Source organism: Osmerus eperlanus, chromosome 8 (assembly GCF_963692335.1).
Source record: "Osmerus eperlanus chromosome 8, fOsmEpe2.1, whole genome shotgun sequence".
Lineage (NCBI taxonomy): Eukaryota > Metazoa > Chordata > Actinopteri > Osmeriformes > Osmeridae > Osmerus > Osmerus eperlanus.
The window spans coordinates 4,611,001-4,637,020 of NC_085025.1; the positions used below are offsets into that span (position 1 = coordinate 4,611,001).

Consider the following 26,020-nt stretch of genomic DNA (forward strand, 5'->3'; position numbering starts at 1 on the left):
AAACAGTTGAGAACAAACGTTAAGAAAGAAAACAAGGGACAAAGCTGCATCCGTTACAAAAGTGGAAATTAAAATATTGGCAGGATTCCCAGGGCTCAGGTGACTGGTTTATCTGAGAGAGTGACAGAGAGATAGAAGGAGACAGAGAGAGAGAGAGAGAGAGAGAGAGAGAGAGAGAGAGAGAGAGAGAGAGAGAGAGGAGAGAGAGGGTGAGAGAGGGGATGAAAGGAGGGGAGAGAGACAGAGAGAAGGAGAGGGGGAGAGAGAGAAGTTGGTAAGAGACTAGAAGAAGAAGAAACAGATCGAAAGAAATGTAAAGTGTCTAAAGGACAGATGGAAGAGAGAGAGGATGAGAAAAGAGGCAGAGAATACGCAGAAATTAAAACATGGAGGAGGTGGCACGTTTCAAACAATGCAGTGTCACGCTTCAATAGCCGTCTGTGGACATAATAGTTCATGGTGAGAGATGGGTTATGGGGCAGTTGCCTCTGAGTTCCCTCCCTCCCATGTCACCTAAAATCTTTGCAATTACACAGACTAGCACTGCATCGTCATGACAACAACGTCAGTACTCTCTCAATTCCACGGCTACTCTGTCGACTGTCAAAACAGTTTTGTGTGACCTTTCCCCTGAGCCTTGGAAAGTGGAGGTGGAGTGTGTAAGACATGGCCACCACCTCAGTGTTGCTGCGCTGAGCTCATGGCCTGTGAATCTGACACGGGCAAGCGAGGGGATGCCGTTGGGTGTGTGTGTGTGTGTGCAGCAGGGGGTAGAAGGAAACTCCCTGCTCGGCTGGGTGCTAACCCTCTCACCTCAACCCAACCCTCAGGCTTTCACACTGCAACAACATCATCCACCCATCACTCCATCAGTCCAACACAATACCATGAAAGTATCCAAAAATATCATGTTTTCAAATAACCTGCTAACAAGGTTACAAGGTTAAGGGTTTTCCTTCTCCTGTATCTAACACCTTACTCACATAATTCAATCATTAGCAACATAACATGTGGATAAGACAACACTCCACTGTTCTCCCAGTCAGGTGACTTTATGGGTAATATGAGCCCTGCTAATCAGCTACAGGGGGGAGATTATGGTAATTAACCATGCTGCTCTACCTCCTACCGGGGGAAAACTCTTCCCTGTCCAGACCCCCCCCCCCCCCCCCCCGCTGGGACTGATTTATGGTCGGGCCATGCTCTTTGGTTTTATGAGGCCCTGAGGTGTGGGGGGGTCATCGTTCCCCTCCCTCGCTGGTCTGGTTGTCGCCTCTGGGCTTGGTGCCTGACTGTTTCACACCTCTGGTCAGGACCATTATCCAATCAAGAGGGCAGGGAAACAAGGGTTCCTCTGAAATCACACCCCACTGCTTGTTTTGGTGGCCGGGGAGAAGGGCCCACAAATGGCTGTCAGGAAGGAGGGAAAAGCCCAACAGTTCCTACTTAGAGATGAACCAGTTTCCTGAACTTTAAACTGAGGTTGAACTGGTTCCCGTCCCTCAATGAGTTCTTTATGCCGTTTTGTTGTCAGATTTGTCGCTGAGGAGATGCCCTTAAACTGAGAGCTAACCTGCATATATATATAACCCCCATAAAGAGTAGAGCTATGCTAACATAGCTTTTAAAGCGATAGCTAAACCTGAATAACCACCTTGCCTTAGGAAGACGAACAGACTTCGAGGAAGCAATAAAGGAAAGCATTGTTAAATGACCAGACCTTTCTAAATTATTAACTATATAGGACAATATTGTGCAATATCATTGATATTAATATATAACTCCATGTTCATTGAACATCTCTAAGGCCTTTGTCTTCATCACGAAAAGTATGTTATGCAATATTGAAGCATCATCATGTGCAAACAATAATTGAAAACACGACCACAAAAGTATTGGGTCTACTGATGTTTTAAAGCTCTATAGCTCTCAACTTCTCAGTAGTTTCTGGTGTTAAACTAAACCTTCAAAAGTGAGCGTCAGTAGTGCTTTTGGTAGTGTATAGCTCAGTTTAAACATTTGACTGCAGATCAGGAAGGTGACGGTTCAAATCCTCCCATGTATATTGCTTTGGATAAAAATTTCCTAAATGCATTAATAAATGTGATATTCCAATGGGTTATTATTTCAGCTATACCTCAAGTAAACCTTACTGATTCAAAAACGTTATCTGATGTCCTAGTTAACTGTCAGACCTGATTAGAAATATCCAATTTCCTAGACAATTAAATTGTATTTTCCCCACTACGTAGAAATCCATCCCAAATAGTTAAATCTGAGAGGATTTAAACTGGAGCACCAAAAGGTTGCTTTGGACCCCAAATAATGTTAGTCAGGGATGCTCAGTTGACCATTTGAAGGCATAACAAAATAAAAACATGAAGAAGAAGAACAGACAGATTTCACTAGTGGGTCAAAAGGAAAAACTCGGCTCAGAGTTGTGAGATTTTCTCAGAGTTGTTAGTGCTGCCCTCTACTGACAATAAAATATACAACGTAGGAAAATAAGGGTTTAGAGCAGTTTATTAAATTAATGGATAGGGATGGATGAAACAATCTTCATCTCAAATGGTGAAATCCATTAAATGATTTGGATGAATAATATCATCCACTTTCCATACAGTATTAAATGAGTACAAAATGTTATACACAATAAGACCTAGCAAAATAATCGGGCTAAGCCCTTAAATAGCAGTATAGTTTATAGTTGGACAGTCCTTGTCTACAGCATGTATCTTATTGGACAGCTTCTTATAGGCATAGTCTACAATGAATGTTGGCAATAAGTTACAACTATTGTTTTAAATAATTCCCATTCAAGGAAAATGTCATCCATAAATTTAAAAACAAACTTGTATAAACAAATGCATTTCTTTTTGTGCAGTGAAAATGGCAACATGGAAGAAAAAAAACATTTCAAATATGTAGCATGACTTGAAACAATGGCAGTTAAGCAGCTTTGTTGTCAAGACTATCAGGACAGGCAAGAATCTCCTGACAGCTCTTGTATACTTTCACCAGGCAGTTCAGTCGTGGCTTTGAACTCTAGAAGAAAATAGTGTATCATTAAAAACAGGATTTTAGACGTGGAGCAAGATTCCAAAGTGAAGGCTGAAATTGTGTGGTCTTACGGCAAAGACTCCCCAGAACAGAACCTTAAAACAATCAAAACAGGTTCAGTAGTCCTCTGCAAAGTCAGGTGGCTGAGTGGTTAGGGAGTCGGGCTAGTAATCTGAAGGTTCGATTCCTGGCAGTAAAAAATGACGTTGTGTCCTTGGGCAAGGCACTTCACCCTACTTGCCTCGGGGGGAATGTCCCTGTACTTACGGTAAGTCACTCTGGATAAGAGCATCTGCTAAATGACTAGATGTAAATGCAAAGCTCACCTGAAACAATGGCACCACACTAGACACAGCTTCAGGGTTGGAGGAATCCTTGAGAAGGATGCACAGGTAATAGATGATGCTTTGCTGAAACAAAAGATGATCAAAAGACACTTATCCAGCCATTCTTAAAGGTTAAGGGAGCTGCTGATGTCATCTGTCCATGAGTTAATTAAGATAATTATACTTGAATTACTAGAGTTGGCTAGCTTCACCGTACCATGTGAACTGCTTCATTGATAACTATGTCTTTGATTTTGCTCATCTCTATGAAGGTGGTGCTCTCTCGGCCAGAAGCATAGCTGGAAGACACTTGGACACCCAAGGAGCCGATGATGAGTAAGGTCTCGTGGTCAATTTTCACAAAATGGATGTGAACCATCATTCCAACTAGTGTGACCACTATGGCACTGGACAAAACAGCAGTATTCTGGAATGACAAGAAGATGAAAAAAGTTACATTGGTGACGGCAATAGGTCTTATCTAGTTAAATACTAAACTAAATCCAAAACGCAATACGACCCCTTAAATAACTAGATTCGTTGCGTCTGCAAACCAAGCGGCACTGGATGGTTCAGTTCGAGTCCTTCTCCCTTAATGCCACATATTTGTGAATGCACAGATGAAAGTCTAATACAATTCGGTAATCAAACCTTACCTCTGTGAAGAAAAAAACGGCGTAAGCAAAGAGCCAAACGGCGCAGGTGTACACCATTATTTTGCCTATGGACACTTTGGCCGCGCTGATTGTGAATTCCCTACAAAAGCTTGAGTGGCTTTGGCAGTCAAGAGATATGATTTTCCCATCGATGTCGCTGAAAACCTCTTCTTCCATACTGAAATTTGTTCGGGATGTCAGGTTTGGCGTGTGTGCACGCTGGCTAGCTCGAGCTCCAACTTGCAAGTAAAGCTACAAGACAAGCTCACAACAGTTGTAGCTCTAACCAGCTAGCATCTTACTGAAGTATTCGCTTACGCTGGAATAAAAAGGCAAGGAAATCGACCAAAATATTGATATTCCGTGACTCAAACTAGGGCAGAATAAATTAGAAAAGCTGGTTGACCTTCTTTCGGAAATGTATAAATGTACAGTGCATTGTGTGGAATGAAGTCACATTATTTTTTTCTTTACGGACGTTGATTTTATTAATCTAAAAAGTGTCTCTGTAAGATCAAGAAGCATACTCCAGAATAAATACATAATGTTAAAATGTGTGTATTTGTAGAATTATTCTATAGTCTTTCATGCAACGTTACTACTACGACTGATAATACTACATTTCCCAGAACACCGCGTGGGTTAAGTTAGAGGCTACCTTTGACCTCCTAGACCTTGGATGAAAACAAGCCGATCAGCTGATGTAAACTGGAAACAACATCCAAAAAGATCCAGCTGTCGGGTACCGAAATTATCCATTACAGCCATCAAAATAACGGCGTCTTTATTTTTCCAAACAGTACTATTTTAAAGCTTTATGAATCCATTAAAAGGTTGACATCTATTCGTCTACTGTAGCAACATTTTGGGTTAGGAAAGAGGGGCGATATGTTGTGTCGGTACAACTGGCTAGCTAACTAGCAAGCTAACCTGCTACCAATAAGCTAGGTCAATGGTTGTTGCTACATGAAGGTTGCTGTTGAGTTGAATCTTATTAAATGTACATTTTATGTGTGTTGTGGTAATGGAATAGCTAGAGCTAATCACCGCATCGTCTTATGTTCTACTGGAGGATTTTCACAGACCCACTTAGATCTAATTTTAGAGTGATGTGATACTAGTGATTAAGCAATAGTGACTAGTGTTTGATATTGTTGGTAAACAATTGCGAAAATCTTCACTCCTCTTGCCAGTAATACATTATCTTTTTTAGCTACCTATCTTGACGACGATGTACTGTATGCCAGGGAGTTGCCTTTGCTTTATCGTTAAATAAGCAGAGGAGCATCTAGCACATTCTAGCATGCCTTTCTCAGTTCATATCTGAATATTTAATCTTAGCTTCAAGCCAGTCCTTCATTTTTGACAATAAGTTGAGTGAGTGTTTGAAGGGCATAAAGGGAATTAGGTTAGGGAATCCAAATTCAGTTGGTTGTCCAACTAAGAGGATTTATCAACGGTTTTATTCCTAGTTATAAAACAAATCGATTTTGCAATCTGTGTGCTTTTTTTTTTTTTAGAACACCTCACAGCAACAATTCAAGCAGGGTTATAATTGCAACAGAGCTTTCTGAGGTAGACTGGAGATGAGCGGGCAAGGTCCACCTCTAGACAAGGACATGAACGGCATCCTGGTTTGTCAGGAGAGCTACGCCTGCGGCGGCTCCGATGAGGCCGCGTTCGAGTGCGACGAGTGCGGCAGCCTGCAGTGCGTCCGCTGCGAGCTGGAACTCCATCGACAGGAGCGCATGAAGAACCACGACAGGGTCCGCATCGCCCCGGGCCACGTCCCCTTTTGTGACTCCTGCAAGGGGGACGGGGGCCTGGTGGTGAACGGTGGCCGGCTTCGAGCAGTGGTTCGCTGCCAGGGCTGTAAGATCAACCTGTGTCTGGACTGCCAGAAACGCACCCACAGCGGAGTGAACAAGAGGAAGCACCGTCTCACCCCATACCCTCCGGTCAACACGGCCCAGGACAGGAGTCTGACAGCTGAGGATGGAGAGATGGAGGCCCTGAAGGCCAAACTGGAGAAGGTGTGCAGCTTCCTCCTGGTTGATGAGAAGGAGGAGATGCAGGTAAGCGGCGGAGGGACAGGATCATTGCTGGAGGCCCGGTTCACGGTGATGATTCAGGGCAGCCATTTCAGAATCATGAATACTTCCTGCTCTCTTCCTCCAGCTGAACGATGAGGAAGACTTTGTGAGCAGACTGGGATGCATGCCGGATGAGCTCCTAAAGGTGGTCTCCATCTTTGGGAACACTGGAGAAGGGAAGTCCCATACCCTTAACCATACCTTCTTCCTGGGCAGGGAGGTGTTCAAGACCTCCCCAACCCAGGAGTCTTGCACGGTGGGGGTGTGGTCAGCCATGGATCCCATCCACAGGGTTGTGGTCATTGACACAGAAGGCCTGCTGGGATCAGGTAAGGAACACAGATGGAGGAGCCATGTTAACTTGTAGACACTGTGTTACAGGAGATATCAGGGTGAGATGACTTTCGAGTGTTCCTTGTAATCGGTCAACAGGAAGCAACCAGGGCCAGCGTACCCGCCTGCTCCTCAAAGTCCTGGCCATCTCCGACCTGGTCATCTACCGTACCCACGCCGACCGTCTCCATGACGACCTCTTCAAGTTCCTTGGCGACGCTTCGGACGCCTACCTGAAGCACTTCACCAGGGAGCTGAAGGCCACCACGGCCCGCTGTGGACTGGACGTCCCTCTGTCCACCCTCGGGCCCGCAGTCATCATCTTCCACGAGACTGTTCACACCAAGCTACTGGGCTCAGGTACCACACACTCTGAAGCAAGACCCACAGGGCTGCTTTATTAAATACTGCCTAAGGAAGATTGTCTTCTGAAAATGCCTCTCAGTTTGAGACCACACAAAACCTGTGTTACGTCATGCTGTCTAAACATGATAACATTCTGATCGTGTGTTTGCTATATTCGCTGTAGTGATTGGCTCCGGTCTTATCCTCCTTTGTATTATTTCTACTTTATTACTCATTCATACCCACCCTCCCTCCCTCCCTCCCTCCCTCCAGACAAGCCGTCCGAGTCGGCCGAGCGTCTACTCCAGGAGCGTTTCAGGAAGCTGGGTCTCTTCCCAGAAGCCTTTAGTTCCATCCAATACCGTGGGACTCGAACCTACAACCCTCCTACAGACTTCAGCGGCCTGCTCCGGAGTCTGGAGCAACAGCTGGACAACAACACCACCCGCTCCCCGCGCTCTGCTAGCGTCATATACAAGGCCCTGCAGGTAGGCCTCTCTCTGTGTGTGTGTGTGTGTGTTGGTGCATGTGTGTGTGTGAAAGGATTTGGTGATTGGAGAATATATTATGAAAATACAGTTGATTTGTTATTGCGAGTGTTGATGGTTCACCCTGTCTTATCTTTGTCAGGCGCTGAGTGAACGCTTCAGTGGGGATATCCCAGACGAGCACCTGGTCAGCAACTCCTTCTTCCCAGATGAATACTTCACCTGCTCTAGCCTTTGCCTCAGCTGTGGGTGAGTGTCTGTCTTGCTGCCCCCCCCTCCCCCCCTCACTCTTAAAAAAGTAGTCATTATTTGATTTGAACCTGCAACTGCACTAAAATGTTCTACCACTGAGCTATACCCCTCCCTTGTAGTTGGATCTTTTGGCTGTCTAGCCCTCTGGCAGGTTGGTCAGTGTGCCTGTGTGTCTCCCTGTGTGTCAGGTCTGCCTGTAAGAACAGCATGAACCACCTGAAGGAAGACGTGGATCATGAGGCCAAACATCGCTGCCGTTACTCTGCACAGTATGATAATCGCATTTACACCTGCAAGGTAGGATCAGACCCTCACCAACACACACGCACACACACTGCAAAAACTGAATGTGATACATCTGAGTGCGATAATCTTGTTTTTTTATTTAAAATCTAGATACATTTAGAGTATAAATGGCTTATCTAGTCACTTAAGAAATTGAATCAAGTGAAATGTATTTATTGCACTGGCAGGCAAATGTACTTGTTTTAAGGATCAGCAAGCTCATAACTAATATTTTGCACTTAAATTTGATAAGGCATTTTTGCAGTGCATTAACCTGCCACCAATCAGAATCTCTGTGCTTGACTTGTCAGGCCTGCTACGAGGGAGGGAAGGAGGTGATCGTGGTTCCCAAGACGACAGCTTCCTCTGACTCCCCTTGGTTTGGTCTGGCCATCTACGCCTGGTCTGGGTAAGGACTAAGAACGGATTTTCCCATTCTCAACGTGAGAAAGCAAACATTAGAAAGCAAACATCCCCTTTTATGAAGTGACGTGAATGACAACGTTTTCCCTCCTTAAAAGTAAAACTGACTGCATGCTTTATTCAACAGGTATGTGATCGAGTGTCCGAACTGTGGGGTGATCTTCAGAAGCAGACAGTACTGGTATGGTAACCAGGACCCAGTGGACACGGTGGTCAGGACTGAGATCCAGCACATATGGCCCGGGGTAAGATCCCAGAGATCCTGCCCTCTTTCTGCGTCTAAGAGTACATCTGGCAGCTAAAGGGCCCAGACAAAGTCATGGTGTTATTAGCGATGCAAAAGCATCTGCTAAATGAATACATGAGGTCAGTGTGACCAGTACAGTGAAGGGCTGCATCTATAGCTCAGTAGGGTTCTGACACCAGATCACCAAATACATTTTTATTTATAGTGCCCTTTTTATGTCACAGAGGGCTTCACATACGGCCATAGACCTGCACCTAAACCAACAATGTCATCATCATGTGTACTGTATTCTTCTTATTTCTCTCTCTCTCTCTCTCTCTCTCTCTCTCTCTCTCTCTCTCTCTCTCTCTCTCTCTCTCTCTCTCTATCTATCTCTCTCTCTCTCTCTCTCTCTCTCTCTCTGTCTCTCTCTCTGTCTCTCTCTCTGTCTCTCTCACCCCCCCCCCCCCCTCTCTCCCAGTCTGACGGGTTCCTGAAAGACAACAATAATGCAGCCCAGAGGTTGCTGGATGGGGTCAGCTACATCTCCCAGTCTGTGTCTGAGCTGAGCGTCAAGCCTGCCAAGGCTGTTACCTCCTGGCTCACTGACCAGATCGCTCCGGCCTATTGGAAGCCCAACTCCCTCATCCAGGTCAGGGTCCACACACACACACACACACACACACACACACACACACACGCACACACACACACACACACACACACACCCTGTACACCAAACACTGATGCCATTGAAGATGAGTGAAGGAAAACAACATTTATATCTCCTCTGATTTTCTTTACATTTCCACTTTCTTTATGTTGGAATTAACCTTATTTGTCCCATATAAATATATTTCATTCATTCATTCAGTCATTTAGCAGACGCTCTTATCCAGAGCGACTTACAGTAAGTACAGGGACATTCCCCCGAGGCAAGTAGGGTGAAGTGCCTTGCCCAAGGACACAACATCATTTGGCACGGCCGGGAATCGAACTGGCAACCTTTAGATTACTAGCCCGATTCCCTAACCGCTCAGCCACCTGACTCCCTGACCAAGTTTGTGTGTTCATGTGTGTGTAGAAATGCCACACGTGCGGGGAGGTGTTCCAGGAGAATGACAACAAGCACCACTGCCGTGCGTGTGGGGAGGGCTTCTGTGACGGCTGCTCGTCCAAGACCCGTCCTGTCCCGGAGAGGGGCTGGGGCCTGGCCCCCGTCAGGGTCTGTGAGGCCTGCTTCCACAACAGAGGCATCCCCACAGGTAGGACGTTCCTCGCCGGCCTGTCTGGAGTCCTGATGTTGTCGCTGAGATCTTGGTTACTGTTGCAGCGTCTGGTTGGAACACAGAGCAGCCCGTGGCACCAAAGACTGTTATACGTGGGCTTTTCTTGTTATTGATTATCAGAACCTACATTACTGCTAGGAAGCTGTACGTACTATATGAAATATTTCAGTGTATGTCTTTTAGTAAAAGCGTCTTGCTATGGGAATGAAATGTAATGACAGTTGGTCAAGTCTACATATGGGATTTTTCTGTTTAACCTCAGGACAGTCAGGACCAATATAACAGTGGATAGATCTTTTTTTACCTTTCTATCACATACCTTTCCCTCCAACTTGAATATCAATAACCAATACTTTGAGGCAGCCTTTTGATCCTTGTGTTTCTGCTTGTGTGTGTGTGTGTGTGCAGAGCTGCTGGACGCTGCGTTGGAGGAGGAGGGGGGTACGCTGATAGCCAGGAGGGTTGGGGAGGCGGTTCAGAACACCCTGGGAGCAGTGGTCACAGCTATAGACATCCCCCTGGGTGAGTCTCCTCACAACCCCACCTGCCAACAGCACCGCAAGCTCCCTCCAACACCCGGTCTATCTGCAGAGACATCGTGTCACTTCCTGACGTTGTGCCCTTTGAACTGTGACCCCCCCCCCCAGGCCTGGTGAAGGATGCAGCGCGGCCCGCGTACTGGGTCCCGGACCAGGACATCCGCTGCTGCTGCGAGTGCCAGCGTAACTTCTCCGCCCGCCTATCCATCCACCACTGCCGCGCGTGCGGCCAGGGCGTGTGCGACGACTGCTCCCCCGAGCGCCGCGCCGTGCCCTCCAGGGGCTGGGACCACCCTGTGCGTGTCTGCCACGCATGCTTCCAGAAACCTGCGGAGCTCTAGCAGGAAGAGGAACGCAGCGAAGAACAGTCCTCATGACACCATGGACACCTGGAACCCCCCCCCCCCCCCCCCCTTCTCTGTTTTGTGGGCCTGTGTAAGCCAGTAAGATTAGATGGAAGTTGCCTCTAACTGCTGACACTGTCAGATGTTAACTCACCACCAATCTGGTTCTCTTTGTTCAGGCCTTTGGAGGCAGATGTGACCTCTTTAGCGAAAGGCGACTTCTCACATATACACTATCGTATCCTTTTCACACAGAAGGAGATGGGATGACAAGGTATGGCTGCTGGGCTGAGGGGAGGAGGAGCTTGTTTGGCCCCAGACTCCCAGTCCAGAGGGAAGACCCCTGTGTTTGGCCCCAGACTAGACTCCCAGTCCAGAGGGAAGACCCCTGTGTTTGGCCCCAGACTAGACTCCCAGTCCAGAGGGAAGACCCCTGTGTTTGGCCCCAGACTAGACTCCCAGTCCAGAGGGAAGACCCCTGTGTTTGGCCCCAGACTCCCAGTCCAGAGGGAAGACCCCTGTGTTTGGCCCCAGACTGGACTACCAGTCACCTCAGAAGGAGTGTAGGGACACTTCTCTTTTAAGCCCCTGCCCCCTTTCATCACTTGCCTTCATTCATCTTAGCGTCTGTTACACAAACACATTACGATGGTGTCAGTAGTCAGAGCGCCCGCCGCAGGAGGGGACGAACACGCTGGGAGCAACAGCAGCCTCTTGTGGCTGTGCCTGGCTGGACGAGAGACAGCACCCGGTCTGCGGAGCGCTCATGCATTCCACACTACGCTTAGCAGCTAGCCTACCTGTTTACTTTCATTCAAATGGGTTTAAAGAATGATCGAGTAGCCTTTTGTTGCTGCTTGTCAATTTAATGTTATTGCATATTCGTATATAATACATAAATATATTGAGGGAGAAACAAAAGTACTATAATGGGAAATTTGTGAGTTTTTTTAAAATGTCAAATTGTTTTTAAGATGTTATACTACCACTGGTGTATGTTATTGGACTGTAGCGGAGATAGCTGGAACACAGTAGAGGCAGGACAAAAGCACTAAAGGGCTGGACCCTCTACCTTACTCATCCACGTTGACAAGTATATCATAAACTGCGAATAATCATGACAGTATCATCTCAGACAGTCAGCTTAATATACCGTCAGTTAGATAAAGCTTTTATGTGTAAAGTAACTGACTGGAACGGTGTAGCGAGGTCTCAACACGGTCGGTGCTGTGTTGCCGTAGTAACTTGAGAGAGACTGGTGCTTTAAGGAGAAGGGAGAGAACGCCGATATCAGATTGAAGACATTTAATTACCGTCACAATCATCGTACTCTGTATGCTCATGTAATAAACTGGAGAAGCTGTACAAGGTGTGTGTGTGTGTACGTATGAAAGCAGAATACTCTGAATGGTTTTTAAAAATTCATCCTCATTCAGGGAGGTTTTATTCATTTCAAAAAACGACAATGACATCATATAAAATGTACTGTCTGACTATCATAAACACTTTAGAATCATTATTGAATCCATTCATAAAGTTATGTACAAAAACTGCTCCTCGCAGAAGAAAATTTCAGAAAATCAACTCAAAGGGACCACATCATCAATTGCACTTTGAGAGGAAGTGTTTCAGCAGGCTAGCGATCTGGCTTCACCCACCGCTGAGAGCCCTGAGAGGGAATCAGCTAGCTTTGTTCCACCACAGTTTTGTGCCTACAGCGCCCAGTGGCCAGGCCTCCACCCAGGCCACAGCCACCAGAGTAGGGATAAGCCTTCTGGCAGCCAGTCTTATCCCAGTCTTGTCCAACCATAATCACAGCAAGGGCAGACCCGAATGGAGAGTACATCTACGTCTAAATTAGACCCGTTCCGTTAGACCCATGTTCCTCATTGAATCTCTCAGAGAAGACAGCGAGCGGCCTGTCCCAGACCAGGGCCCCCGGTTCTAACAGACAGCCTCTGCAACCACGGAGGCCCGCCCCTCGCCCCGCCCCTCGCCCCCCTCCTGGTAGTCGCTGTTGTAGGGGAAGTAGTAGAGGTCGTGTCTGACGGCCATGAGGAGGCCGGGGAGGCCCCTGCGGCCCCCCAGCTGGGAGGAGAACACCACGCTGGGGATCAGGTCCTTCCCCGCCGGGTGGGGGGACGGGATGGTCCGTAACAGCTGGCCGTCCCCCAGGCTCCACACACGAGTGTAGCAGTCCTGACCCACTGACGAGAGAGAGAGAGAGAGAGAGCACACGAGAGAGAGAGAGAGAGAGAGAGCACACGAGAGAGAGAGAGAGAGAGAGAGAGAGAGAGAGAGAGAGCACACAGAGAGAGAGAGAGAGAGAGAGAGAGAGAGAGAGAGAGAGAGAGAGCACACGAGAGAGAGAGAGAGAGCACACGAGAGAGAGAGAGAGAGAGAGAGAGAGAGCACGAGAGAGAGAGAGAGAGAGAGAGAGAGAGAGAGAGAGAGAGAGGTGAGAGCTCACAAACCATGTGTACAGTGTTGGTCCTAGTAGTATGTTTTCGTGACAGAGAAAGACAGACGAGTACATTAAAAAGAATAGGGGACTGTGAGTATGTTTGTAAGACAATCGGAAGTGTGTGTGTGTGTTCCTACCTGCCAGCAGCAGCCCCTCAGGCTCGTTGACGTGGAGGGGCAGGTAGGCGTGTTGGTTATGATGACCCTTATACTGCTGCACCGGCCGGCTCACACGAACGTCCCACATCTTGATCTGAACACAGGGGAGAGACCACACAGGGGAGAGACCACACATGGGAGAGACCACACAGGGGAGAGACCACAAAGGGGAGAGACCACACAGGGGAGAGACCACAAAGGGGAGAGACCACACAGGGGAGAGACCACACAGGGGAGAGACCACACAGGGGAGAGACCACAAAGGGGAGAGACCACACAGGGGAGACCACAAAGGGGAGAGACCACACAGGGGAGAGACCACACAGGGGAGAGACCACACAGTCAATATGTTGTGATGGTTGCTAAGGTCTACTTTGGATAAAGGCATCAGCTAAATGAATCAAATGTAAAGAATCAAAAGTCCTGTAAATGATATTGGTAGTAAGGGTCCAGGGTTGGTCGAGGGTTGGTACTAAGACAGGGTCTAGGCTTGGTACTAAGGGTCCAGGGTCGGTCCTAGAGGGGGTGTGGTGGGTGCGTGGCCAGGCTGACCTGGCCCAGCATGTCTGCAGCCAGCAGGTAGTTCTCATCCTGCAGCAGGCGTACGGAGGTGATGGCTGAGTCCTGGTGGAAGCGGCTGGCCTTCCAGCTGTGGTCCCGCCGGCCGCGCTGGCGCAGGTCGATGCTGAAGATCTCCCCGGAGCGGCAGCCGTTAAACAGCACCGGGGCCTGGCGGGGAGGGAAGTACAGTGGGGCAGGGAAATTGACTTTGTTACCGACACTGTGTGTATGACGTGGTCAATTATTCATGTCAAGTGGTTTCGGTCATCTTTCTAATCTGCAGATTGCTTAACACTTCTAAACCCAGAGCCCAACTGAATAATCACACCGTTCCTGAAGAGACAGAACGTTTCTCCATCAACAGTTTCTGACATGTACAGTCTAGGAGTTGGGTCTTATTTTCAGATATATTTGGACTCACCCTGAGAGCGAACTGCTGAGCCAGCACATCACTGCCGATGCCATATGTCTGTCTCCGGCCCGTCACGGCGTCCGTCACGATGACACGACGAGAGAGGCCTGCCACAGCATGTCACAGTGTCATCACTTTCCAGGCCAGGCTGGCTTCTGACTACACAAGACTTACACAGGGGGGGGTGTAGGATAGAATGCTTTGTGTATTGCGTGTCTGTGCGTGCACGTGTGTGTGTGAGGGGAGGGGGTGCGTAGCTGACCTGTGCTGAAGGTCTTGTCTGCCTGGGGATTGAGACACCAGGCACAGGACCAGGCTGTGGAGATCTTAAAGCTGCACAGCATCCCTGGCTGGTCTGAGGAGGAGGAGGAAGGGATGAGGGAGCAGGCGGAGAAGAGGAAGAAAGGGGGAGAAACCGGAAGAGACATTTTTAACAGGCTCTTTTAAACTCTTAAAGGGTGAGAGGATGACTTGACACAACCACAGACAGACGAACTGTAGTCTTACCTGGGTTGGAGTTGCTGAAGAGAGACGCAGGTAGCAGGCTGACACAGCCAGGGGTCTCCGCCATACCCACCAGACACAGCCTGACGAGTCCAGTCAAGGAACACCACCACCACAAGAGTCCTTACAGGGATGAACATGGAAATAAGAAAGCCTACCGAGAGGACTGCTTCATTAAGGATACAGGACATGCGAGTCTGAGTGGGTGACAGATGCCCAGCAGATGGAGTTCACCTGAAACACAGACAACAACAAAAGCATACGTTATTAAGTGTGGTGCACAATGAGTGCCAATGACATATTACTTAGCAATAATAACCTAGCAATGCCCAGCTGGATCCCAGGTATACATGAGCAATTACATAGCAACAGTATGATACCGGTCCCACCTTGCGGTTGGTGAAGTACAGGTTGTCACACATCTCCACAGACAGAGAGCCACGGTTGCAGCTCTGGAAGTTCATGATGCCGTACTTGCAGCCTCCGTGGGACACGTCGTTGACCGTGAACACCCGCTCACACGCCGAGTCCCCCTGAGCAGACAAGACGACACAGCCAGTGGAAACTGAGCAGAGCAGTGTGTGTGTGTCTGTACGTGTGTGTGTGAGTCTGTGTGGGGTGTCAGATGGCTGAGCTGTTAGGGAATCGGGCTACCAATCAGAAGGTTGCTGGTTCGATTCCGGCCGTGAAAAATGAAGTTGTGTCCTTGGGCAAGGCACTTCACCCTACTTGCCTCGGGGAGAATGTCCCTGTACTTACTGTAAGTCGCTCTGGATAAGAGCGTCTGCTAAATGACTAAATGTAAATGTGTGTCTCCTCTAGTGTAGGTGTCTCACCACTATGAGTCTGAAGTTGTCCGTGTTGGGGCTGTTGGTGTCTGAGCTCTGGACCTCCAGCCTGTGACGTCTCATCCCACTCACCTTCACCTCATGGATCAACCTGAAAACACACACACACAAAGAAAACAAAAAGAAAACACTTGTTATTTGCGTTTCAGTCTTCAGAATCGGAAGGTGTGTGTGTTTTCATTTGATACAGTACCTACAATAGGAGCTTCCAGGTAGCAACCCCAGGTGTCTTTTCTGCAACAGCAATGCGGAGTTGAGGCCTGACCTTGGTGCTTTCTGAACGGAGAGGAAGACTGTTCAGAAACACCCATATTCAGCAGTATCCCAGCAGCAGTCTATGTTTACACCCAGAGTCGACCTACCTTCCTGGGCTTCTCGTCCTCTGTGAGCATCCTAGATCTCTGCTTCTCCATCTCCCTCTCCTGCAGCAGCTCTCTGGTTAGAGGGTTGCAGTTGTTGTGTCCAGGCAACAAGCGAAAGTACCTGTTCTTCTCCTGGTCGAAGTAGAACCCTGGCAGCTCTGGAAAGGTTTGGGGAAAAGATGAGTTTGATTTCACTAGACACTTGGGTAGGTAGCAGAGTCTAATATCGATATTAACTTAATGTGAACGAAATTAAACAAAGCAGGTCTATTTGCATGGCGTCTGAGAAGGAACTCAGCCTGTACGGGGCTGACCTGGAGCTGAAGAGGAGGATGACCCATCAGCGTGAGAATCGCTCAGAGGGTCTCTGTGAGAGGGACCTGCGTCACTACTGCTATGCCTACAGAGGGATACGACTTAAAATAACATTCTCAACATTGTCATCATACAATCAACCACAGAACTACCGGGACGTTTACAGTCTTAACCGACTTGTTGGAGGTTCAACGGGTCCACCTCGATTGAAGTATTTCCTCTTATTGTAATGCACCCAGCTAACATTAGCTAGCTAGCAAATACCTTTGTTCTTGGGTTCGGTGTCTGTTGTCCCTGTACCAGTCGGAACGGTGACCGTTTCGCCTGCGGTCCCTGCCTTTCTCACGCCAGTTCCATTTCTTCATCTCTGCTGATGTATTATCAAACGATATTTAGACAAGATCCCTCGATAAACCATCAACATAGTCAGTCGTCTGCTGTGGTGTTTACTTTGTAGCAAGTTGGCTAACTGGCTAGCTACACTGCTGTCAACATTTAGCATTGCACAGTTAATATCTACATACAATATATTCCAGACTTGTAGGAGTATCCTATGATTATTATATGTTCATCTAAAATAAAATGAAATTATACAGTATGCATGTGTCACGGTCATTGTTAGCTTGATGTAGCTAGCCAAGCAAAGTTTCCGATACCTTTACCAACGCGTCCACGTGATAAATCCGCCCTTCATCATCTCATTGGTCTGTCGTTGCCCCATTTTGCAGCTTAACGATTGGCTGCTTATTTCATCAGTCAACCTTAACATACGTCTCTGAATAGGCTACCTCTCTCTTCTAGTCTTATCTTGTAATGACATTGTTGCCAAATTAAAATAAATAAATAAACATATTTTCTAAATGGAAGTGTACATTTCTATCATTGTGCTTCATCAGCTTGGATAGTGTATGTGGCTAGTGCACAAATTGTAAACCCATCCGAAGCCATCTATTGACATGTTCAGCGTTTTAGGCTACTTAGAAGGATACCCTTCATTTAGCCTTCACCACCACCACTCACCACACAAACTATTTTTTTTTCATGACTAAACCCAATGCATAAAAGCTTCTGAGAAGCCCACTTATAAGAACGGAATGGCCATTGACGGGGTTTGACAGGTCTTGCCTAAGCCACGCCTGATTTCTGTATACTGTCATTGTATTGGTTGAGCAGCGGGACGCCTAGGACCGTATCGGTAATTTTTTCATAGTGGTCCAAAACTGCACCGAGATTTGGAATATTGGGTTACAGTCCAGCAGCAAAATGGCGACTGTCATTCAGAATCCTCTGAGTTCGTAAGTAGATTTGGGAATTCTAGCATTAATATTTTCAAGGCTCTTTATTTTTATTGCATGCAACGAATGCGTACATAGAAAATATTTTTTGTGTGATTTTTATCTTTATTTATGACACATGGAGAATGAATTTGCTATTAAGTATTCTTTATCAATCTCACACGGAGTCTGACAATTACAAGTTTTCGTAAATTCAAATCATGTTGGAGCTCATTAGCCTAGTCTGAACAAATTATTCAGAACAAGCACCCACAATCATGCGCAAAGCTACGGGACACATTTATTTTCTCATGCTCACGTTCTGCGCTGCAATTCATTCTGCATATGGTTTTAGTAGCTTACATAGTGAAGCAAGTTCTACTTAAAAGTTTTTGCAGGGTATAGTTTGAAGTATTAGGCGCGTTATGTGTGAAGTATTGGAAAACATCTCATTGTGGAATTAGCCTTCATATTTAGCGCGTAGTTCAATCTGGTGAGGTCGGTCATGGAAACGCTGTTGTTGAAAGATCAACAACACACTTAAAGCAGTTCTCAGCTGCTTCACACATTGTTTCTATCGGCACATAACCGAAAATGTAACTTACCGATTTAAATCGCCTACTGTAGTCTACAATCTCTACTTTGCGTTCACTTGCAAATTAATCACTTAAGTCAGACATTTGAGTTTTTTCCAAGAGATCTTGAAGTGTTGAACACCTTTGCAATTATCTCTTGCGTTTTGACTTATGTCAAATTACTGCTGACAACATGATAAGCCTGGGGATTCTCAGCTGTGATCGCTATGAGTTTTACTCTACGACATCATTAGACAGGATTATTTATCCTCGTCAATCGTCCTGGAATGTAGCGAGGGTTGTCCCGCTATCACCCAATCTATTGTGGAAGTGGTCGTAAATCCAAGCCGCATTCCTGGCTTTCACTGATATACTTTCAGTTTGACAATGTCAACATGTTGTCTTTTGGCCTCATGAGTGCTGTTCATTTCGCATAGTTACACGTACGTACTGTGCTGTGTTCGAAGCTGCATCATGTTAGGGAGAAAGCATCAAGTGTTAGATGTTTACCGCCATAGGTCACATTCAGCATGATCGGCCTACTCTTCAAAGGATACGTTCTCGCATTCAAAGAAAAGTAGATTATTTTGCGTGAAGACAGAAAGGGAGACACTAAATGTGCCATCACCATCTGACGGAAAATCTGGTCACTATTGTTGAACGGTGGTTCCAGTTGGGTTCGGTTTCTCCATGAGGTATCATATTTGTATTCAGGCAGCTTGTTCTGTTATACCTGTTAACAGGACTTTTGAGCTGAGCTCCTCACATCCTGGTCTCATTGTGTAGGTCTCTAGACGTCTGGAGAACCAGGGGAGAACCAAGTTGCCTTCTGGCAAACAGCCAAATAATAAAATGAAGTGCTCTGTTTAAATTGCAGTCTTGACTAAAAAACAACCCTGCTTCTCATGTTCGCCGCTCTTCCCAAAGCCTCAAGGTAGGAGTATTAGAAGAAGGAATGTGATTTTTGTTCGTCTGTATTGCAACTACCAGGGAATTCCTGTGTCTGTGAGGGAAGGTCACTTGTACATTTACATTTAGTCATTTAGCAGACGCTCTTATCCAGAGCGACTTACAGTAAGTACAGGGACATTCCCCTGAGGCAAGTAGGGTGAAGTGCCTTGCCCAAGGACACAACGTAATTTGGCACGGCTGGGAATCGAACTGGCAACCTTCTGATTACTAGCCCGACTCCCTCACCGCTCAGCCATCTGACTCCCTGTCCCTTGTAAACACACTCAGACAGATTACTGTCTGGAGTCCTCTGTCATGGTGATGTGTCCGAATCAGTTTTATTTCTTCCTTTGGTCGCAGCATGATTTAGCAACATTTAATTTCACTGAAGGGGATAGTCACTTCCATGCATCTGCTTAGCAAGTCTTGCAAAAAAAAAAGAAAAATGCAGGAACATAAGCACTTAGATGTGTTTGTATTTCTGTTAAAGGAAGCAGGGGGGGAGGATGTTTGTGTGTGTATATTTGTACAGTATGCGTGCATGCGTGTGTGTAAAGGGGGAGTTTTGAGATCTGGAGATTAGCGGTGTCCTAACATCATCCTGGGTCCATCTGTTGAGAGATGCACAGAGAAGTGGAGTGATAAAAAGAGACAGACAGAGAGAGGGAAGGAGAGAGAGAGGGAAGGAAAGAGCCCCATCTGCTACTTACAGGATCCCCCTGTTACCCCTCCTCTCCCTGACGCCTAGTTTTCAAAACCCCCCAAAATCTATTGGGGAGGAGGAGGGGGGGGTCATCAGGGCAAGGGCAGCATAAACAGACACATACAGGGGGGTTACCAGGGCAAGAGCAGCATTAGCACACACACACACACACAGTGTCCCATCCCATCCAAGTAGGTTATGGTCCCAATAGGCAAAAAGGGAGAACAAGGGAAATCATCTCTGTGAATCCTTTGTGTTTCTGACTGTGTTTGATACAGGCGAGAGGGACTTTCGCGGTGAGTCATTTACATGCAAGTAAGGACAGGGTAATAGCCCTACTCTCAGCTTGTCTCACGTGAATACAACTCAAAAGCAGATGTCATCAGAGACTGTCTGGCCCTGCATATTCTGCTCTGCTCATGCATGTTTATCCCATTATCTTCACATTTAATTTCTGCAGGATCTGTTTAGGTACAGACCTGCTTCTGAAGTAAGACCAGGCAGCATGTCAGCAAGGGTAATGGCATCAAACGTTCTGCTGTATCGTAACATGTCTATAACATAAGACAGCGCCGTTTACAATCACATGTGCACGGTTTCTTTGTTGTGGTTGCCTCAGTGTTTTCTTTTAGGTTTGGTGTTGAATAAAGATGAGGGGTTCAGGTGGGAATAGCAGAGATGGCTTTACTGGTTGAGATCCGGGGGGCGGGCAAAGAGAGGTGGATTGTACAAGGGGTGTGTGTGTTGGGGGTGGGGGGGTGGGGTGGGGGGGTGGGGTGGGTAGCTTGCTCCCCATCCCCCATTTGCGTGACTGAGAGAGAGCGAGTGAGTGAGTGATGGTGAGGGGGATTGTCTGTCTGGTAGGATGTGCTCCGTGAGTGTTCACACACACTGCACTCCCAACACGGGGGGCAATCCCTGGGCTTTGTTTTTCCGGGCTGTGGGAAATGGCCAGGAATGTTTTTCAAGGCTTTGGGAATTTCAAATGGCCAGGAAGAATTTTATAGGGAGACTCCATGGAGTGATCAATCCCTTTTCCTGTGCTGCACATGGACCTGGCGTATGTATCTGTGGCTGAGAGCCGACCAGTGTGTTTGGAAGTGTGAGGGGGAAGAGAGAAAAGGAATGTGCACATGTGTATGAACAGAGATATATTGCACATGGTGTAGGGACAGTTTTTTTCTCAGAGCCTATCCCAACCCACGACGAAGCTACTCTGCCGGGCTGTTTTTGTGCAGGACAGTGGGGCGTCTCCAGCAGAAGGCTGATATCATAACTTCCACACTAATCTGACTGAGCCCTTCTGCTGGGCTTTAAGCGCAGTTTGGCTCTGTTCACTATAGTTTCCTACTAGACACACACACACACATATATACTGTATACTGTGTACAGCAGAAACTGCAAAGAGAGAGAAAGAGGGAGAGAGTGTATAGATATCTGACCAGTTAATCTAATTGAGGATCTGAGTTGTAAACACCAGTCAGGAAAATGGCCCCACCTCCAACTGAATTAGCAGCAGTTGTTGGGTTTCGTTCCTGTTGAACAGTGAGAGCCCGTCGGCTGGACGTGTAGATGCCATGACTCCATCATGGATGTTTGATGTTGTCCTTGAGAGAACTCTGTAAACAGAGTTAAAGGAGCAACATTCTCCCTGTGTTTTTGGATTGACCCAGGTCGTAATCTTAAACTGGCACAGATGTTAAGGAGCACATTGCTGAACCCTGTTGGCTTAAACGCCTCTGTCCAGCACGCCTGGTCTCCTTGGTTTTCCCCTTCACAGCCTTGTCCCTCTATTCTTCTCAGTCGTGTGTGCCCCTTTCTTTCACCTTTACAACCATTGCTAATACATATTGTCAATGGGATTACAGTAAGAAGCATGTGATGTAGATGTGCGTCAATGTGCGTGTGCTGAGAATGCTGAGACAGACTTGCACACACACACACACACACACACACACAGTTGGCTGTGATAGATGTTTGCTCTTATAGCTTCCTGTGTATTAGGACACAACACGACTCTGCCTAAGTGTTCTTACTCACTTGGTTTAAGTCAGTCGTTGACTTGTTCTGCTGACACTTGCCCTACTTCCCTCTCATCCTCAGTTTACACAAGCAGCTGGTTATCACTGTGTGTTTGTTTAGGTTTAGGAGCTCATAGAAGGCATGTCCTCACAGCCTGTAGGCCAGCAAGCTGTGACAGTGTTGAAGGCATGAGGCAGGTCTTGTAGCTGTACAGTTGCTGCTATAGAGGAGAGGACAGGGGAGGGGAGGAGTGGTGAGGAGGGAGGTTGAGGGGAGGAGGGGTGAGGAGAAGGGATGAGGGGAGGAGGGGTGAGGAGAGGGGGTGAGGGGAGGAGGGGTGAGGAGAGGGGATGAGGGGAGGAGAGGTGAGGAGAGGACATGAGGGGAGGAGGGGTGAGGAGAGGGGATGAGGGGTGAGGAGAGGACATGAGGGGAGGAGGGGTGAGGAGAGGGGAGGAGGGGTGAGGAGAGGACATGAGGGGAGGAGGGGTGAGGAGAGGACATGAGGGGAGGAGGGGTGAGGAGAGGGGATGAGGGGAGGAGGGGTGAGGAGAGGACATGAGGGGAGGAGGGGTGAGGAGAGGGGATGAGGGGAGGAGGGGTGAGGAGAGGGGATGAGGGGAGGAGGGGTGCGGAGAGGACATGAGGGGAGGAGGGGTGAGGAGAGGACATGAGGGGAGGAGGGGAAAGGTGAGGAGGAGAATCTTAATATGTTTGAAATGCAGGAGGTGTTGATGGATGTTCTTTACTTTTATCCCTGTGGAGTGTCTTCCTCCACACCTTTCATGTATTCCAATGAAAATAGACTGGTGTGTGTGTGTGTGAATAGAAGATACGCACACACACACTCTCACACACACACACACATACACTGATTTATAGACCAAAGTCTATAAATTTCTGTTATTTAACTGGAACCCTTTGTTCCTGTCTGTTCTCAATAGCGGGCTCAGGGGCAGGACAGTAGGTCTACACACCTGAATATTCATGATGTATTTATAACCCTTCATTGTGAGTGCAAGCTATTAGCAAAGTGTCATGCATATGGAATGCAATTAGAACATAACCCGTCCAATGAAAAGCCTCTGGTCCATTATTCATAGGCACCTGTGACTTGTGAGGGCCCTTCACGTTCAAGAGGAGAGAGAAGGGAAGTGTACTGTGAGTCTGTGTGTGTGTGTGGTGGGGGGATGATGCAGGGACAAGACAGAAAGAGATAAAAGAGGCGGATGTATGAAGAAAGAGGAAAGAGAGAGAGAGAGAGAGACTAAGTATGAGAGAGAGGTTTGTTAGGATAAACACATGAAGTGGACTCTTTGGCAGATATAAAGTATTGCTGTTTAACTCTCTCCTTTCCCCTATAGGAGCATGGGGGTGCCTAAAATTAGCCCGACTGTCTTGGACATTTCAACTCTGTTTATATGAAAACATTCCACTGGCTTCTCAGCAATCACTGAATCAGTCTCTGTGTCTGCATTCCAGGTCTGAAAAGAGCAGAGCATTTGAATCTTGATGGCATTTTCGTGAAGAAAAATAATGCTTTAACTGTACCAGGAGTAGGGATGCGAGTAAGGATTTTAGATTTTGATGGTACGGTTTTAGTTATCACGGAATTATCACGTTGAATGCATGAGACTTGAGAGCCCTATAGTTTATTTTTGCCTTTATTTCAATATATATATATAAATCAGATCCAAAAATTCAAGGTTTGTAAATTCAGAAACAGACATCAGAAACAGATGACATGACAGTCATGTCTAGCTCCCTCAAAATGACCTTATAATCTCCTCTCATCTCCTCCAATCTCTATCTGCAACACAACCCCCAAACACACACACATACAATCACACGCACGCACACACAAACACACACCAGATTCCATCAGTGTCCAGGAAACTGTTCCCTGAGAGGAAAGTGTTCCCTAACATGCAAAAGCTTTTCTTATATAACCCCATCAACGCCATCAGGGGCACACAACCTTAATGGGATGGTAACGCATGGCAACAACTGTGTGCTCAGCTTGAGGTAAAGGGACTCCAGGGTACTTTCTCTGTCACATACTTCAGACATAAGGACAACTAGTTGTGATGGCGCACTCAAAATCTCTCTCCCATTCTCTGTCTTTCATTTCTGTTTTTCTTCCTGGTTTACACACACACACACGCACACACACACACACAGTGGATTGTGCTCTGATGTGCTCTGTTCCTCTATCCTTATGTAAGAGTTTATCAAGCAGCCTGGGGCATTCCACACACGGATGATTGTCGAAGTGGGACAGATATGTGCAGGGAATATAGGATGACAAGGAGGGGGAGGGGGTGACGATGGAAGGGAGGGAGGCAAGGAGAGGTAGGCGGTAAGAGGAAAAGTAAGGGAGTAGTTGAAAAACAATATGGAGGTGGAAAAGAAAAGCTAAAGGACAAGAAAGTGACCTGTTGAGATGATATAATTATATAACATACAAAAATATATATATTACAAAACCCCGTACTCCTTCTGTCACTACGCACCTCCAGTCTCCAGTCTACACCATGTTACCACCTTATTACAATGTCTCGTTGAGTTTACTTCCGGCTTATCTTCCCTCATCAAGCCAGTACTCTAGAACAGGAACACTGACATCTGTGATGGAGGTTGAGCTCCGACTGTTGATGATATTCTCTGATATGCTCTTATCAACATGATGTTGTGACATCTTATGTACTCTTCAAACAAATACCCGTATTATCCCTTCTCCACTGAATTCTTTTGCGACATTTAGCAGGTCGCTACGGAACCTTACCTATTGCCTGCCTGGGTCTCTTACAGTAACTGTTAATGATGCCAGTGATAGTGTACTGTCCTATTAAAGATAGGTGCCGGTACTTCCTGCAGGTCGGTGACTGAGAAACATGTAACACTGCATGCTGTATTGTTATTCGTGAGACCAGTACTGGTGGACTACAAACTCTCTTGAATTTCAAGAGAGATTGATTATTGTAATGATGCCTTTAAATAGCTTGCTCCATTTCAGCCATTGGGAAGTGATCTGTTGTTCTCCAGTGAAGAGTTTGACTAGACTGCAGTGCTGTAATTGTGGTCTGTTGCAGAAACACACTGGATGCCATGTCAGATCAGTGCCGGTAGCCGGATAAACACGTGAGAAAACACAGCTGATAAACTTTGATTCTGTGGTCAGTTCAATGCCTGTGGTTTATAAGCAAAGTCAGCATACACTCACAATCATTGTTCACCATCTTCTTCATGAAAGCCAAGATTGTGTATGTTGCCACAGCATTTAGGTCGTCCTCTATTCAGCGTCAACAATCTTTCTACTCAGTCCGTTTTCTTTACTAACCCTGCTACTTCACTTACCCCCCTCCCTCCCTCCCTCCCTCCCCTCATGCCCCCTTTCCTCTCCTCTCTACATCATCCCTCAGTGAACAGTACACCTCTTTGTAGGGCAGAGTGTGGCCAGAGAGCTCTGGTCTTTGTCCAGGCAGGCATTCCTCACATTTCTGTGTCTCATCATCAGCACTGGGCAGGACCCATCACTTCTGATCAGGCAGTGGAGGGGACACCCCGACAGTCATCCACTGAGGCCCATCTAGAGAGTCTTTAGGACCCCCTGCTATCACAGTCCCCAGTGAGGGGGGATCATGCATGTGGACGGAACTGTGGACACTGACTACTCACTAGATTCCTAAATGTGACAATGCTGACACAGCATTCTTTCATATGCAGAACATTCCATCAAATTGTCTCAAGTCAGGAGACACTTTTATCTAAAGTGACTTACTTTAGATAAGGGGGATTTCAAACCTGAAACCTCTTGATCTGCAGTCAAATGCCAGCTACTTATGAGCTGTCCCCAGTGGCATGTACTTCTGTACGTTCATAGTTTGAGTTTTGTTTGTGTAACCAGAGGACTGGGACTGAGCCAGCGTCTGACTGACCTCTGCTGATTGATGCAGTTAGACCGTACATGCTGGGTGTAACTCTGCATGCTAATAAACACTTAAACAACGTTAGCATTCAGCTGACGGGAATGTGGTTCAGCAGCAGCATAGAAGTCATCAATCCACGTCCTTGTAAGCACAACCAATATATCGTTTGTGAGCTAACTTCAGTGGAGATCACCAGTACTCATGCTAATGCTAACCTAGCCCGGTTAAAGGAAGCTAATCCTGTCTGTTGTGTGTCTGTTCACCAGTAGTCATGCTAATGCTA

The 26,020-nt window shown here is 46.9% G+C and overlaps 5 protein-coding genes across 14 annotated transcripts in view; 3 read left to right on the forward strand and 2 right to left on the reverse strand.

The window, feature by feature from the left end:
• chac1 (ChaC, cation transport regulator homolog 1 (E. coli)) overlaps window positions 1-26,020 on the forward strand; it is a 182,779-nt gene that overhangs the window by 48,024 nt on the left and 108,735 nt on the right. The gene's annotated exons all lie outside the window — the stretch shown is intronic.
• Window positions 2,506-4,483, reverse strand: pigh (phosphatidylinositol glycan anchor biosynthesis, class H). The gene is made up of 4 exons (XM_062468558.1): window positions 4,043-4,483; window positions 3,604-3,813; window positions 3,387-3,470; window positions 2,506-3,045 (listed from the first exon to the last, which is right to left on the reverse strand). Exons 1-4 carry the CDS (start codon window positions 4,217-4,219, stop codon window positions 2,950-2,952), a joined length of 567 nt encoding a protein of 188 aa, XP_062324542.1. The 5' UTR covers window positions 4,220-4,483; the 3' UTR covers window positions 2,506-2,949.
• On the forward strand, window positions 4,688-11,606 carry zfyve1 (zinc finger, FYVE domain containing 1). Of its 2 annotated transcripts, none has more exons than XM_062468546.1 (13): window positions 4,688-4,784; window positions 5,563-6,117; window positions 6,221-6,464; window positions 6,568-6,828; window positions 7,087-7,301; window positions 7,444-7,550; window positions 7,742-7,850; window positions 8,150-8,247; window positions 8,389-8,506; window positions 8,969-9,139; window positions 9,572-9,752; window positions 10,185-10,298; window positions 10,424-11,606. In XM_062468546.1, exons 2-13 carry the CDS (start codon window positions 5,629-5,631, stop codon window positions 10,654-10,656), a joined length of 2,340 nt encoding a protein of 779 aa, XP_062324530.1. In that variant the 5' UTR covers window positions 4,688-4,784; window positions 5,563-5,628; the 3' UTR covers window positions 10,657-11,606. The 2 variants fall into 2 exon arrangements, with proteins under 2 accessions (XP_062324530.1, XP_062324532.1); XM_062468548.1 differs by having other exon boundaries at window positions 4,741-4,875.
• wdr21 (WD repeat domain 21) lies at window positions 11,950-17,050 on the reverse strand. Of its 4 annotated transcripts, none has more exons than XM_062468549.1 (14): window positions 16,940-17,050; window positions 16,548-16,653; window positions 16,274-16,368; window positions 15,969-16,126; window positions 15,800-15,882; window positions 15,595-15,697; window positions 15,148-15,291; window positions 14,943-14,992; window positions 14,762-14,841; window positions 14,517-14,609; window positions 14,264-14,361; window positions 13,834-14,010; window positions 13,261-13,375; window positions 11,950-12,866 (listed from the first exon to the last, which is right to left on the reverse strand). In XM_062468549.1, the coding sequence occupies exons 2-14, from the start codon at window positions 16,646-16,648 to the stop codon at window positions 12,604-12,606; spliced, it is 1,560 nt and encodes a 519-aa protein (XP_062324533.1). In that variant the 5' UTR covers window positions 16,649-16,653; window positions 16,940-17,050; the 3' UTR covers window positions 11,950-12,603. The 4 variants fall into 4 exon arrangements, with proteins under 4 accessions (XP_062324533.1, XP_062324534.1, XP_062324535.1 ...); XM_062468550.1 differs by having other exon boundaries at window positions 16,548-16,650; window positions 16,940-16,963; XM_062468551.1 differs by lacking the exon at window positions 16,940-17,050 and having other exon boundaries at window positions 16,283-16,368; window positions 16,548-16,933.
• Window positions 17,346-26,020, forward strand: part of dpf3 (double PHD fingers 3) — a 22,235-nt gene continuing 13,560 nt past the window's right edge. For 2 of the 6 annotated variants that reach the window (XM_062468554.1, XM_062468556.1), the window contains exon 1: window positions 17,360-17,578. In XM_062468554.1, the coding sequence (XP_062324538.1) occupies window positions 17,547-17,578 (32 nt within the window). In that variant the 5' untranslated portion in view covers window positions 17,360-17,546. Of the gene's footprint in view, window positions 17,579-26,020 lie in introns of all 6 variants that reach the window. The other 4 variants (XR_009931032.1, XR_009931031.1, XM_062468555.1 and 1 more) reach the window with 4 other exon arrangements.

Bases quoted from the DNA above. Each gene is read 5' to 3' on its own strand.
- pigh (XM_062468558.1), bottom strand. From the start codon at position 4,219: ATGGAAGAAGAGGTTTTCAGCGACATCGATGGGAAAATCATATCTCTT. The intron at 3,814-4,042 runs GTAAGGTTTGAT...TTGTCATTCCAG, and splicing joins CCGTTTTTTTCTTCACAGAG to AATACTGCTGTTTTGTCCAG. The intron at 3,471-3,603 runs GTACGGTGAAGC...CTTTTGTTTCAG, and splicing joins TCAATGAAGCAGTTCACATG to CAAAGCATCATCTATTACCT.
- zfyve1 (XM_062468546.1), top strand. From the start codon at position 5,629: ATGAGCGGGCAAGGTCCACCTCTAGACAAGGACATGAACGGCATCCTG. The intron at 6,465-6,567 runs GTAAGGAACACA...ATCGGTCAACAG, and splicing joins AGAAGGCCTGCTGGGATCAG to GAAGCAACCAGGGCCAGCGT. The intron at 7,551-7,741 runs GTGAGTGTCTGT...CCTGTGTGTCAG, and splicing joins AGCCTTTGCCTCAGCTGTGG to GTCTGCCTGTAAGAACAGCA.
- wdr21 (XM_062468549.1), bottom strand. From the start codon at position 16,648: ATGAAGAAATGGAACTGGCGTGAGAAAGGCAGGGACCGCAGGCGAAAC. The intron at 14,011-14,263 runs GTGAGTCCAAAT...CCTCCCCGCCAG, and splicing joins CTCAGCAGTTCGCTCTCAGG to GCCCCGGTGCTGTTTAACGG. The intron at 13,376-13,833 runs GTCAGCCTGGCC...CCCTGTGTTCAG, and splicing joins CTGCAGACATGCTGGGCCAG to ATCAAGATGTGGGACGTTCG.